Raw genomic sequence first — 15,000 nt, 5'->3', positions numbered from 1 at the left:
TGAAGTAAACTTGTTTTCAGTGTTACGCCGATCTGACAGTAGCTTTGATGTAAACTAAAGTTAACTCTGCCCAGGCTCCACGTGCCAAAATGAATCAGCAGCGCTCTCGGCGGTTTCGTGCCTCCAAAGAAGGGGTCGAGTTGGTGGAGGAGAAGAGTCGCGTGAGAGAGGAGGTCATCCAGAAAGGTGTTTTATTTGCCTCTTTGACTGCTGGACTGAAAATACGGGCAATATATTTTAATGTGATATTCAAAACACTGTAATGTTAACTGCGTCAAATTTGATGCATGGAGTTTTTGAGGGCTGTGCATCATCTGTGTGTATTTTTTTCCCAAAAAAACCTAAATTAACTGATTTTTAAACAATAAATTGCAAAAAAAAAATGGCAGATGTACCAAATATGATAAAAATTAAACTTGCATATGCAAATTGATTGATTTTTTTTTTTAAAGTATGAAATGATTTATTAAACACTCCAGTTGAAAAATATTTTTGGACATTTATAAAACAAATGTGTATTTAATATATTCCTGGTGATTTTCTCTTGGAGGAAGATTGAAACTCTCAAAAAGAGTTTGAAGCATTACATCTGGAAAAAAAACAACATCCTGGTTTTTTGTTTGTTTGTTTTTAAACCCGATTGGATCAATTTCAGCTCAGTGTAAAAAAAATCTGCTGATTTTTTTTTTTTTTTTTTTTTTTTTTTCTCCCCTCTGATTCTTTCTCTGTCCAGCTTGGATAGGGAATGCAGCCACATGGGGGTAACTCCGCCCTCTAGTTTCTTCTCAGTATAATATTGAGATTTTTTTTTTTTTCCGTCTACAGGAGGTTATCTTCCTCCGGAGGAGATTAAAGAAAGGTTTGACAGCAACTGTATCACCCCAGTAAGTTTACTCCATCCAGTGAAATCTTGCCTAACTTTTATTTACTTGTAACAACGTAGTTACAGGATTTGTACTTGAATGGATGATTCAGTGACTTTTCTCTGCAGGGAACAGAGTTCATGGACAACCTGGCACACTGTCTGCGATATTATGTGGCCGAAAGACTCACCAACGATCCAGGATGGAAGAATATTGTTGTGAGTCTAATTTATGGCCAGATGTTACCTGCCCACAACTATTTCTTTTATAAAATAAAATGACTCAGTTTAATCATCCTTACGTTCCTCTTTTTTTGTAGTTTTCAGCTCTTGGTATTTTGCATTTTCAGGTACTAATCTTCAGTTTCTCTGTTATCCAGGTCTTCCTGTCTGATGCCAGCGTCCCAGGTGAAGGTGAACACAAGATTATGGACTTCATCAGGAGACAGAGAGGTACATGCATTAACACTCAGAGCAATTCCAATGATTTAATTAAAGGGACCTTTTATGATTATTTCACCTCCATATTTTTATGGTTGGCTTTAATGAAGAAGCTTTGCAATACTTAATGTTCAAAATAATCTTCGTCTTTCACTGGGTCTTGGTGTAGTGCCTCAGTGTTTTAGGTCCTTAAGCCAACTTTGTTCTGATTGACTGTCGCTCCCAAACTGAAGGTTTGTGCCTGAGATGACCATATTAAGTATGTCTCATCTCGTCAGCAGCAGGATAGATTGGAGCAGTCTGAAGCTGAGCTTTGACATATGTTGACCTCATTGTTTGAATCCTTGAAGCCATTTTTTATGTAAGACCGTGTTTGTGATAGAAGAAATGAAAAAAGCACAGTAATTCCCCTTGAATGCAGCTGCACTGCAGAATGGTAAATGGAAAAAACGAAAATATGGGAGGCTTCTGATGTGAAGTACTCTGAACTGTAGTGACAGATTCACAGTTCAAAGTTAAAGTGCTGTTGATTATCAGGTTGACTCTTCTATCTTGAAGTCAAATTTGATAGGTGACCTTTGATGACCAAACATCAAGTACAAGCCTTCACCCCCCCCCCCCCCCCCCACACACACACACACACACACACACACACACACACACACACACACACACACACTCTGTCTGATCTTCTGTTGACTCGATGTTTATGGTCGACTCTTGCAGCTCAGCCCAACCATGACCCCAACACGCATCACTGCCTGTGTGGAGCTGACGGTAAGCCTTCAGATCCGCCCTCTTAAAGTCAGGATAAGTGCTCTTAATAGAAGCCATTTACCTCCTCTGACCCAGCATATTCAAGAGATCTTGTGTTGCTGTCTGAATGACTAATTTATATTTTAACCAAGTAGTTTGACCATGTGTTTTCGTTGCATGTCAGCTGACCTGATCATGCTGGGCCTGGCCACTCACGAGCCAAACTTCACGATCATCAGAGAGGAGTTTAAACCCAACAAACCGCGACCTTGCGGTCTCTGCGGACAGACTGGCCACGAGATCAAGGACTGTCAGGGGATGCCCAGAGAGAAGCAGGGGCAGGTGAGGAACACGACTCTGAAGTTTACGTCCCTGTTAGCACTGCTGTCTGAAAAAACAAAGCTTTAAAGCGTAGTTTGAAGATCCACGATTTGAGTGAAAGTCTTTGACTGGAACATTTGTTTGTGCACATTGCAAAATGAGCTGTGAATTTTTTTTCAGTGTAGGAGCTGTTTAAATGGGCCATGTTTGTTGTCCTACAGGAATTTTAACTGGAACCACCTCTCAACCATGTTTGTGGTGCTTTTTGGAGCATTTTAGGAAAATTACCTGATAGTTGTACTATCGCGCTGACCTAGAAGTTTGTGGTTTGGTTTTGCTGAATGAAGTTTTAACATTTTATCAATCTGTTATTATGCAATTAGCATGTTTCTGTATCTTTGTTACGCCTGCACAGTTTACAGGTGGAGCTTTCTAACCAAGCCAGCTAGTGTTACATAATAACTTAGGACTCCACCTCTTGTCTAAATATGGTCAATTCTGGCTCAAAAAATACTGCTGAAAAATAATTGATGTTTGATGTCCCATTGCTGACATTTGCCATTTAAAGTGCGCAGTATACACTCTGTCAGCGGACTGAACCTATGTCTGTTTTACAGCATGATGAGTTTGCAAACACGATGCCGTCGGCTGAGCAGGAGTTCATATTCATCAGACTGTGTGTTCTGCGGGAGGTCAGTCACTCAAACTCACTTCGATCAGCTTTCTTTCTTTTTAGTTGTTTATTTTAGGGTCAAAATCTCACCTTTTGTTCACAAACATGAAATCGATCTAGAACGATCAAATTTGTGCAATCCAACTGGAAGGGTTCAATGAGTTTTACAGAAATAAAACGCAGTGGGTTGCCTTTGTGGTGCTTAAAATGATGGTTCCTAACCTCGGGCACCTCTGAAACTATTTTGAGGAAGAGTAAGAATATGAAATAATGTTTTGAGAGTTCGTTACATGTGTTTAATATATTCTGTTCAGTGTTCAGGTCAGCTTCGCTGTAAGATTTCAGCCTTACCTTGAACATTTCCTTTGAATCATCAGCTTTTCTTTTTTTCTCAGAAGTAATCAAAGACAGACTGCAGAGGAATGTTCTGCCTCTATCTGTTATGGACAGCATTTGAACATGAAAGCAGGAGCTGAAGTGTTGCTTCAATGATAAAATGACCTTCTCAATCATCTCCATTAATTCTCATGTTTTCTTTAGTACCTGGCTAGAGAGCTGACCATGGCCAGTCTACCTTTTCCCTTCGACTTTGAGAGGAGTGTAGATGACTGGGTCTTTATGTGTTTCTTTGTTGGAAATGACTTCCTACCACATCTTCCGTCCTTAGAAATCAGGTGAGCATCAGTTCATCGTCCTAAAACTGCTTTATACAGTTCTTTCATCAGGGACTATCAATCTGAAACACGCTGTTTAAATGTGGTGTCAATTCAGGAAGTGGTAACAGGGGTGTCTGCAGTGAAAGGTTATTCAAGAACTTATTATGAAGCGCTGTCATAAGTTTACTTTAATAATACCCAGAATGTACATACAGTTACTCACCATGATGTAAAAAGGGGAATCAGAGAAAACAGTAGGGTAATATTTAATGATTGGGTTACAAATAAGCCACAAATTCACAGAAAAATGGGGGAAAAAACACCAACAACAAAAAAATGTCCAAAAAAGAAACATAATGAACAAAACTCAAATGAAACAAAACACATAAATATAAAAAGACCCCAAAATGAAGAAAATGAAAGAAAACAAAGTAAAATGCACATGTTTGAGGAGTAAAACTACTTTTCATTTGTTATTCATGGGACAAGGCCACAGCAGGTAGCTTTTCTATTTATTTATTTATTTATTTTTTAAATCTGTCCTTTCTGACTCTACCCCAAAAAGGCATTTCTGTCTCCTCCCAGACTTTACTCGGGTGAATAGATTTTTATGTATTTATTCCTGAGCTTATTAGAATCCATCCATGTTTTTTCACTTAATAAATAAATAAATAAAACATTTCAAATAAATATAAAAAATCAAGTGATTTAAATAATAGATTTGGTGAAATAAATAAAAATGTAATAATAATTACATTTAATAATAATTATTTAATAAATTTAAATATATAAATGTAAACAATTAAAATGAATATAATTAAATTTAACAAATGTCCTGGAGAGAGTATTTATGTATTTATTTTTTTATTATTGGCTCTAATTACAAAGCCACAAGTTCATCTCATAGCTAATCAACTGTCAGAAATGTTATATTAAGTGCTGTATCCACTGTAACGCTATTATTATTTTCTTTATTGTGTTTTTCATACTCGTATAGTTTTCAAGCTTTTTGTGCTGTTATTTGTTTGTGCAATATACAGAAGGTGTTTGTTTTTTTCTGTTGTATAAAAAAAGATTTGAGATTTGTATGTTCAGTCTTCCATCCCTATTAATGAAATAAAAGTTGAGGAGTTTGTTTGCATCTGTGGTTCATGGTTTTGTTTGTTTCCCCCAGAGAGGGAGCGATAGATCGACTGGTCAGGATCTACAAAGATGTTGTTCACAAAACTGGAGTGAGTGTCATCATTTATCTGAGCTCTGCAGGCAGCAGTGTCCAGGGTTTTTCTATTTGTTTGGTGTTTTGTTTTTTTTTGTTTTTTTTCAAATGTTTTAACCAACGCTGGAAGAAAAATGATATCATTGTTATATATAGATATAGGTATCATTGTTTTTGAACAATTGCACTTAATGTGTAGAGTCACCCTGTGCATACGTGCTTCTGCAGGGCTACCTGACACAGAACGGATACGTCAACCTGGAGCGAGTTGAGATGATCATGCAGGCTGTGGGCGTTGCTGAGGACAACATCTTCAAGAAACGCAAAGAGGATGAGGTGATTTTCACAACTTTCTCTCCTCAGATTTAGTCTTTTAGACCTGAGATGAAGACGAGGAAATGTTCGAGTATTTCTGCTCTTTATGAATCTATTTTATCGTTCACGATGTCATCTTCTTTCTTTAGGAAAACTTTAAGAGAAGAAACAAAGAGAAAAGAAAAAGAATGAAAGTGAGTATGATGAAAATGATGCTGATATTTTGGCTTTATAGTTTAAATTTACTATATAGGATCTTTGTTGTGCCATAAAGTAAACTTTTCAGGTGTTTCTGCTGCTAAAGTTTAGCCTTTATTTTCAATGCAGAGTCACCTCCGAAGGGGCAGAAAACCTAATGTGTCATTTTCTGCCTAATCAGCAGATATCACTTAAAAATACTTTTCTAGTTCGAGTTGAACTCAGATGGAGAAGTTTATCAGTCTCATTTTCATGGTTACTAAAGACACTATAAAGCTATAAACACAGCATGCAATTAAAATGAAGCTGATTTAATCGGTGTGATTCGACTTCACCCAAAAACAAAGCCTAGAGTAGAAGTCAAAGTGTGACAGTGTTTCTGTTTTACTTATGGCATGCCACGTTTCTGATCAGTCATCGAGAGCCTGCTGCTCTTAGCATTTCCACTCATCCTGATGTTCCCTAAAACTATTTGAAACTACACATGCTGTTTTATTTTTGAGTTCTCATAGTTGCATTCTTACAGTTATGGGCTTGAGTTGAGATATTCTGTCCATGTTTCTGCAGGCGGAGCAGCAGGGCCCGGCCTACCTGACCACGGGTCAGTTTGCCCCTCATGCCCTGGGGAGAAGAGACCGACCCGAGGCTGTCCAGAATGCTCGGCACCAGGCCTGTGACATGAGGATGCAGTCAAACATGGTAAAGCTGGGTGTTTCTATCAGATTGGTTTTGTTTTGTGTAAAATCTTTAAGTACTGATGGTCAGTTTGTCAAAACTCTTACTGATTCTTGCGTAATGTTGTCGTGATCTGTCATTCTGAGATTTTTCTCAGAAATATGAGTTACCACCGAGCTGGACCAGCAATCCATACTTGGTGTGGTCATATCCAGCATTGTGTTTTTCATAGAGGTCTGTTACACTCAGTATTGGTTTTGTTGGGCACAATCAGACCTCAGGTCTGTGCCATTTATACCAACACTGAGGGCGCGAGTACTCTTTGCATTACTCTGAGTGATGGGTGTCGCCACTCAGACCAAACCACCACATGTGTGCTCGTGTAGCAGGAGAAGAAGTCAAGACGGAAGTTTCTTCAACCCGTGCAAGGCTACAACAAGTGAGAGGCGCGCAATAGGCCAAAATAACACCAAAAATGCAGCCAGTAAATATGACGTCACTCCTGCTGTGTGGCACCATTTGCGAGGTCGAGAATTGCAGGAATAACGGACCCATAAGTCATGTGATTATTGTATCCTGTACTGTTTTGTTTGAAACCTGACATTTTATTGCAATGAGCCATGGAGTCCTTTTCCTTTCTCCCCTCAGAGTGCTGCTCAATCCTTGAAGGCCATGATGAAGAATGGAGGCAATGTAAGTTGGCAGTTGTATATCACTGTGTTAACATTGACTCGCTGCGTTAGTTTTCAGCACAATGCCTTTTGTTCTTGGACTCGAGCTGTGCAGGATTTATGCTTCCAAATAATCATTATTTCCTTTATACTGAGCCTCAGTGGAGCCCCCTCTGTTCATCCTCTTTTGAAACAATCGTCTTTGCTCTTCTCCACGCCCAACTTTCTTCTGATTGGTTGCCCCTCTTAAGTGGAATATAAGTGGGAGGTCACACTGAGAGTTGTGTGCCTAAGTTGACCACAATATGAGTTGTGATTTTTTTTTTTTTTTTTTTTTTTTTTTTTTTTGGTGCTGGTTTTTGTGTTCAGCATCGTTTTAAAGTGTGTCAAGTCATAAATAACCAACAGGAAACCAAACCACTGACACGCGGGAGAGTTTGTGTCCTCACCATTTCGATCCCCTGAATAATCTCTTAGTCTCTTCACAATCTTCTCTCCTCCTCTTCTTCTCAAGTGTGTGTCTGTTTACACCTCCAGGGGCTGGAAAACACCCAGTTAAGGACTCGGGGGATTTTAATTCTGCTGTTTAGGTTATTGGGAAAAAGGCTTTTTTTTTTTTTTTTTTTTTTTTTTTCCCTGTAGAGATTCTTCTATCAGCAAAATATAAAAATTAATTTGATTTAAATGCTGCTCTATCAGTCAGTTTGTGCGTTTCTTCTCTGCCATCATTTATATTTGGAGAAAATGGCAGCCTGTTTAAAAAAAAAACAAAAAAACAGAACTGAACAAAACGCCAGCGTCTGTATTCTAAAGTGTCTCCCAAGTTGGTAAATTTCCTGCTGTCGTGCAGCGTTAAATTTTATCGGCTGTCAATAGGCGACCATACATTAGCACATGAATGAAAAGAGTACAAAGGCTTCAAGGGGGCAAAAAAAAGGAAAGCTTGTAGCTAAGGCAGCGGATTCAGTGTCCTTCAAACACAGACAATACACATGTATATGCAGGAGCAGCTTTACCTGACGTGAATGCATATAGTCGACTCATTGTGAGCAGAAAGGTGTTATAATGCTCAGCATTTACTATATATATATATAGATAGATAGATATCTATAGATAGGCAGTTTTTATATACCCTTTTTTAAAACGATTAACCAATAATCACGTTTCATTTGAACTACAGGAAATATTGATCAGTTCAATCTTCTCCTTTTTAAAGATTTTGTTGCTTCTCTTGGTCGAATAATACATTTTAAAACTGATGCAAATGTACTACTATACTAGTACTTGGATAAGAGATTTTTAAAAGTATTACATTAGTGACCTGAGAATCTGTTCTCTTCAAATGAAAGAGTAATATTACCAGCTTAGACCTGTGTAACTAAAACAGACATGGTCCAGGAATTATTTTTGTTTTGAGTTATATTAAAATGCAAAGCAATCGCTTTAGATTGTATCAGATAACGAGAATGAACGCCGACTGCGGTGGAGCACAGCTCAGTGACCATAAAGCTTGTTCAGGAAATTTTAAAATATTCTGCTATTTCCAGCGACACACCGGTTTAATGAAACTGTTTCTTTGGGGAGAATTTAAAGATTTCCGTCTGCACAGGCAGAACTGTTAAAGCTCAATGCAAACACTACAACACTGCTGCTGTGTGAAAGGAAAGACCGCTAACCTGTTGTGTTTGAAAGTGCTTCTGCTCATGCTCAAGTAGTCCAGTCAGGGTTTTAATGGTGTGTGTGTGTGTGTGTGTGTGTGTGTGTGTGTGTGTGTTTGTGTGTGTGTGTGTGTGTGTGTGTGTTGGGGTTTAATCACCCTCGGTAGTCGTCTGCAGGTCCCAGTGACAGTGCAGACAGCAGGGGAGTGAAGAGGAAAGCTGATGACAGCGATAGCGAGCCGGAGCCTGAAGACAACGTCAGGTAAATCCTTACAAACTAGGTGGGCGGGCTCACAGCAAAGGGTGGGATTACTGTGTTTTAATCTAAAGTGAATACAGAATCTCCCCCAATTTCTTCTATTTGCTAACCCGCATTAATTTCATTTTTAGAATTAATAAGCCTACAAATAAATTGTTCCCCTTTAAACGATTCAAGCAAACAAACTTCTCACGTGCACCATATCATCTTGTTCTCTTCTGTAACTACTTCATGTTTTCATTATATCCATAAACTCATGTTCCTGTAGTTTGTTCATCACAGGTATGCAACATGCAGAGGTGTACACTATCTTCTAGATAGACTTCTTCATCCTACCTGTATATGCAATAAACATTTACAGCAGGATGTTAGCTTGTGCATACATTATCTTCCTATAAATATCTTCGTCATCCATCATTTGATCCGAAGTCTTATTTAGTCTTAAATCTTAGTGCAGACAGTTAGATTCCAGACTGACGGTTTAATTTCAGGATATCTTTTCCCCCGTTTCTCCTCTTTGGCTCTATTAATCATGACAGCGCTCTTATGCTCTGCTCATTTTCCACATCATAAGCAAAGCATATATGAAGGAGCTGCTGGAGACCACTGCAAAGAGGACTAAAGACCACAAAATCATCTGCATACATAATGTGGTTCACTAGAAAGCTGCTATTCATCCACCCACTTTCAGCTTCTTTGATAAGTCATCAACATATAGATTAAAAAGAACCGAGGATACAGCTCCAGTAAGCCTGAACACTCGTGATGAACACTTATGGTGTATTTGGGCACCCCTCTTTTGACTCAACACACTTTTTCCCCCCTGTATTTATTTACAATTAGGAATGTGCACACAGGTCAGTGAATGTTTGGCTTTAAAGCCAAAGTGGTTGTCAGTGGAATTAATAAAGATATTTATTTAAAGCTTGGCATAATTTAAACTTCAGCTGTAGGCCTGTCAAGACTCCCTGTCTTACTGGGTTTATTCTTTTTTTATGATTAAAGAAACCCAACAGCACATAGAAATGTCATTTTAATCATTTTAATAACTCATACAACTTTGTAAGCAAGACATTTTTTAGTTTAAGTTAATTATAAGTAAAGTTAATCACAATAAATTAATTTTGGTGTGAAAACAAGGTTTCATAACACAACTTTCACTGACTTCTCAGGTACAAACTCTCAAAGTGCCCACACCAAAGAGCTATGCTTGAATTAAACCTGCTTTTACAAACCGCCACGACCCGAATAATACTCTGCAAGTAACAAAGCTGGCGTGTCAGACAAGCTGCTCATTGGCTCCTTTCTCAGCACATTTAGCGTCTCTGCTGGGCTCACACGGTGACCAGAAAATAGGCAAAACAAAATTATTTGTTTATGAGGTCAGTCATTTATTTCATCATTATTGTAAATCGGCTGCTGTCTGTCGAGTTTTCTTGAAGCTGTTTATAACTGGAAGCTCCTTCATAACCACAAATAACCTGTAATTTGAATGCCCAGGGAACTGCGTGCGTGCAGTTAATAAAACACCTTAAAAATAAATCTGTGCAGATGAACTTCAGTCAGCAAAGGTCGCTTTAACAAACCGAAGAGGAGAGACGTGCTCATTAATGCCACCGAGCTGCACCACAAGCTCTTTAACTCTCTGCCATCTCCGCTGCGCGCACACACACACATATTAGTACGCACATTTGTACACACACTCCCTGCTCTGCTGAACAGCTCCCACTTCCCCTCTGCACGTGATTAATATGGAAAGCAGGAGCGTTCGAGTAAATTCCTCTGTGACGCACTCGTCAGAGCTGCTAAATCCATCGGGCTAAATTGGTATTCATGGAGGCTTTTCTCTCAGGAGTCGGCAGCTTCCCGCAGGCCGCTCCGAGGAGATGCCGGACGACCCTGATTATGTGTGCAGAACGGCATCGCCGCCCCAAATCTACCGCGAAGTCATAGCCGTTGAACTGTTCCAGCTGGTTTTTCAGCCTATAGATGAGCCATTTATTTGAATATGTTGTTCAGATTTACCTAAACTGTAAAGATTTGGTCATGTCAGCCAATAATCAACAATGGATTTGCAATTCTTGGCCATTGGCAGTATTTGTACCAGTGGAGTTGATTTCCCATATTCCCATCTTTATTACTAACTGAGATATCAAGCTTTTGTGTGGTCATCAGTACAGGTGGGGGCAGTCTAAAAAAAATTAGACATTGTGAAGTTGTTGGAGGTGGTGGGGTTCAGACAGATGTTACTGATGTTGAATGAAAGCATGTTAGTGGAAGTCTGGAGCTGTGCGCAAATTAATCCACATTTTAACCCCCAAAATGTTGCATTGGGCAGAATTCCCTCAAATGAGATTTTATTTAAAGGTCAGTGTTGGGAAGGTGGGTGTTGATGCCTAATTAACTACTCCAAAGGTCATCTCCTGGCCTTTTGGACAGTCCACTGGTAAATATGAAATTTGACTGGCTGTGGTAGTTGACACTGTTCTGATGGATGGAAGATGGAAGAAAAACAAGCAAAACAAAATGCAGAGCACTTACCATCAACTTCCCCGTGCCACATTTTCTGGCTGTACTACTACTAGCTAAGACTGATTTGTGCACGCACGCTGACAGAGATACTTGTTAATTATTATTCATTTGAATTCTTAAGGAGACTGATGACTAAATTACTTAATAATAACCCCACAGTGTGGTTTCCAGTAAGATGACTTAAATCTCAGTGTTTGGACCTGTGTGTAATGTCTTTCTTGGTTAGTGCTGTTGGTTAAGAAGTTAGTTCAATCTTCTGAGTGAGTGTGACCACCCCTTTGTGTCCTGCAGGTTGTGGGAGGAAGGCTGGAAGCAGAGGTACTACAAGAACAAGTTTGACGTGGACGCGACAGATGAGGATTTCAGGCGGAAGGTGGTCCAGTCGTACGTGGAGGGTCTCTGCTGGGTACTGCGCTACTATTACCAGGTAACTGAAGTCACACGGTGGGTTCAGTACTGTGTACAAACGAGCATGTCTTCAGCAGCGATGTGTTCTTTTTTTTTTTTTTTCCCGTGTTTTTCTTTTCCTGCTGAGAAACATATTCTCACTGGTTTATAAAGCCTTTACTTCACCCAGATGCTAGCTTTAGAAACCGTTTAATAGTTTTCTTTGAACTTTGAACCCCGAGCTTTCATTACATACCACGATCCAAGCTAAATTTCCACCTTTACAAATGGAGAGGCAGGTGTATTTAGTCGTTTTTTTGATGAATTTATGCACAACATCAACCTTTCTGATCCTGTTCCTGAGTTACAGAATCAAATTATGTTAAGTTCCCAAATATTGCTGGTAAGGTTAAGAGTTTATTTTTCAGAGCAGTGCTTCTCTCCTTGAACTTCCACATACTCGTCTTTCAGCAGTTCTTTTTCTCTTTTTTTGTAACATTTTTTTAGTTAAGGTCTTATTTATACATGTGTAAAAAGATTAATCACATGAAGTTCTTGCTAACAAAAGTTAACGATAGCTTTCGTAAAATTAAATCAAGAGTGTGGCTGCCACAAGGTGAATTCTAACTTTTGGATATTTTAGCTTTCATGTAGACACTGAGGGGAAAAATTTAAGGTGAATGATGCACAGAGTAGAACTTTGTGCTAACAGTGCAAACAAAGACTGAGAAAATCACTAAAGTTTTTGAGGGGAAGCTAAAGGATAAGGATGCTTATTTTTCTTTTTCTTGTCATTTCGCGACCAGAACCTGTGTTTGACACAGAAACCTCACATTCTCTGTAAAGGTGAACCTGTAAGGTACATCGACTGAGTAACATGGATAAAGCCATTTATAGAATAGAATATAAAGCTTTGTCATTGTGTTCAGCATACAGTGAGAGTCTCTGTCCTGCTCGATGCATCAGGGTTAAGTATCGCTCATTAGTTTCTGAAGCATTTGATCATTCTGGATTTTGTTGCTGCTTGCTGAAACCTGAGTTACGGGAAATGGGTGGATCTGACTGAGAAGAGCACTACATGTTGATACTTGCTTTTCCTCTGCTGTATCCTCGATTTTACTTTAAATACACAAAATGAATTCATGTATACTTTAAACTAGCAGCTGAGAGCATCAGCTAACCAGAAGGGACTTTGCTGAAGTCATAAACAAAGTGTGCAGGAGGGACACTTTCCTGTAGATCTGGATACAACAGGAGTTGTTCATGCAGTGAAAGGAGTTGCCCCCTGCTGGACATTAAAGATAAGTTGCTTTCATTTTTCACCACAAGCTTGTAGAGGTAGTGGGAGAGGCAGCCTAGTTGTGTGAAGTCTTCTCCAGGTCTATGTGGAAACGAGCTTCATGCCCTGTGAAACGTCCATTGATGGTAAAACCTGGTTGTTCAGTATATTCAGGTGTTCACATGACATAATTATTTAGGAAACTAACATTGCTGAGCCTTGATGTAAGCAACTGATAAAACTGCCTTCACTTGCTTGTATTGTTGCTGCTAGGCATGTGCTTAACTTAATTTGATGTTCTTCTCACTGTGATGTTCCTGTCACTCTAAATCCGGGTGTATCTGGGCTTATTAGACCACATGACCTGGGTTCAGTCTTTATGCTTCCTAAAAGATTTGAACCTGTTTAACAATTAGCTTCACTGATAGCTGGTTTTCTTAAGGGTACACGTGTTTAGTCCCAACACCGTGAGGCCTATTCATATTCATATGTGGAAATGCTCTTACTTTTAGTAATACAGCCGTGAGTGCTTCTGATTTATTTTTAGTCTATTTGATTTCACCAAACTGTTAAGTGATCTCTGATAACAATTTCTTTTCTAACCATGTTTCTTCCTCAAGGAAGAGCATTTGTCCTTCCAAAGTTTTAATAGTGTGTTGGAGAGCCTAAAGCTCAGTCTTCAGACTGGTCTGACTGCTCTGTTTCATTTCTTTAACTACTTGTGGTCTTGTGTGAAGTCAGAGAGAGGATATCCTTAATGTGGTTCAAACCTTTTGTTTATACGGAGCAGCCAGTGAGAAGAAGTTAGTTTAAGGGAGGGGAGCTAAAACGTCAGAGGCTAAACTGATTGGAACAATAAGAATAAGGACTATTCTGAACTGTGAATTATGCAAAGCTACTCTAGTAGAGTCCAAGAATCAAAATATGGAAATGAGTAGAATCAGATCAGAACCACTTGCTTGTTGTTTTTGAAGATGATTTGCATTTGAATAGGACTCGGAGGAAAAATGTTGTGTGATGATTGAAAACATGAAAATAAAAGATCGCTACAGCTTGATCTTTAATCCTGCCTGACCACACACCTGATAGGAAGTAAACCAAACCTTAATGAGGAGTCGGTACACTTACTGTTGCTGAACAAACATGTCTGACACAGAAATGCGAACTTTACTTCCCACAACTCACCTCTGAGGTAACAAGGTCCTCTGATAAATCCTCCTCACAAGTGAATTAACCCAGGGACTGATATGTGTTTCGTTGCATTTAGATGAAGCCTTCCGACATGAATGACTCTCACTTTTATTATTATTTACTATGTTTTTATTTTAGTTTTACTTATTTACACGAAATAAACTCGTGCTCATCTAACACTGAGATCTGCTGCTGTTGTTTGCAGTGTGATTATACACGAATCATTGTAGTGTTGTAAAATATTGATCTTTATGTTGAAATGAAATAATCAGCTGGGGTCCCTCTTCAGGAGAGCCAGGGCGCTGAGCCGGGGGGGATTTGTCCTGGCTGATTGTGCTCTCCTCGTATGCACACTCTGTCGACTCCACACGCTCGCCAATCCAAAGCCCGTCTCAGGGGGCCGCTCTGAGTGAATTCATTAGCGGGCCCTCGACGGACGGAGACGTGTCTGCTCTTCGCTGCCACACATTCACGTTTCTCCTCGCCACTGACTGAGTTAAGATCACGCACACCTCACCAAGTGATCGGGGAAGACAGAGCTCAGTTTATCCCCGTTCTGTCTCTGCTTTTCATCATAAGGGCAAAAAACTAATTTTTTTTTTCCTCCAGTAATCTGTTGGATGTACAGAAAAGGTCTCCTCTGCCAATAATTCATTTCTTTACAACCGAATGGCCGCAAATGACAGTTTTCCAACTAGCAGGCTGTTCTCTAATGGCAGTTTGAATGTTCATGCTTTGTTGACACTGGTGATTTGCCTTTTTAGTATTTTTATTGTAATTTGCGGCGGTGCATGCAGATGTTAATGGGCTCTATAGCATTACAGGACTGACAGGCAATTTTGAAGGGCAAAGTTGTCGGGGTAAAAGTCAACGAAGGGAGAAACCTGTGTCCAAAAATGTTATTTTATTT

The 15,000-nt window shown here is 39.3% G+C and overlaps 1 protein-coding gene across 1 annotated transcript in view; it reads left to right on the top strand.

The window, feature by feature from the left end:
• Window positions 1-15,000, top strand: part of xrn2 (5'-3' exoribonuclease 2) — a 46,107-nt gene that overhangs the window by 1,412 nt on the left and 29,695 nt on the right. The window contains exons 4-18 of the mRNA XM_085383120.1: window positions 75-186; window positions 826-884; window positions 992-1,081; window positions 1,243-1,315; window positions 2,030-2,080; window positions 2,244-2,401; window positions 2,998-3,072; window positions 3,594-3,727; window positions 4,884-4,941; window positions 5,154-5,261; window positions 5,390-5,434; window positions 6,006-6,137; window positions 6,762-6,806; window positions 8,610-8,704; window positions 11,525-11,660. Of these exons, the coding sequence (XP_085239246.1) occupies window positions 75-186; window positions 826-884; window positions 992-1,081; window positions 1,243-1,315; window positions 2,030-2,080; window positions 2,244-2,401; window positions 2,998-3,072; window positions 3,594-3,727; window positions 4,884-4,941; window positions 5,154-5,261; window positions 5,390-5,434; window positions 6,006-6,137; window positions 6,762-6,806; window positions 8,610-8,704; window positions 11,525-11,660 (1,371 nt within the window). The remainder of the gene's footprint in view (window positions 1-74; window positions 187-825; window positions 885-991; window positions 1,082-1,242; window positions 1,316-2,029; window positions 2,081-2,243; window positions 2,402-2,997; window positions 3,073-3,593; window positions 3,728-4,883; window positions 4,942-5,153; window positions 5,262-5,389; window positions 5,435-6,005; window positions 6,138-6,761; window positions 6,807-8,609; window positions 8,705-11,524; window positions 11,661-15,000) is intronic.

This window comes from Rhamphochromis longiceps, linkage group LG15 (genome assembly GCF_057381845.1).
Source record: "Rhamphochromis longiceps isolate RC_006_pf linkage group LG15, R_longiceps_female_GT1.1, whole genome shotgun sequence".
Lineage (NCBI taxonomy): Eukaryota > Metazoa > Chordata > Actinopteri > Cichliformes > Cichlidae > Rhamphochromis > Rhamphochromis longiceps.
The sequence above is the reverse complement of the archived record's forward strand: the minus strand, read 5'-3'. Positions and strand labels throughout refer to the sequence as shown.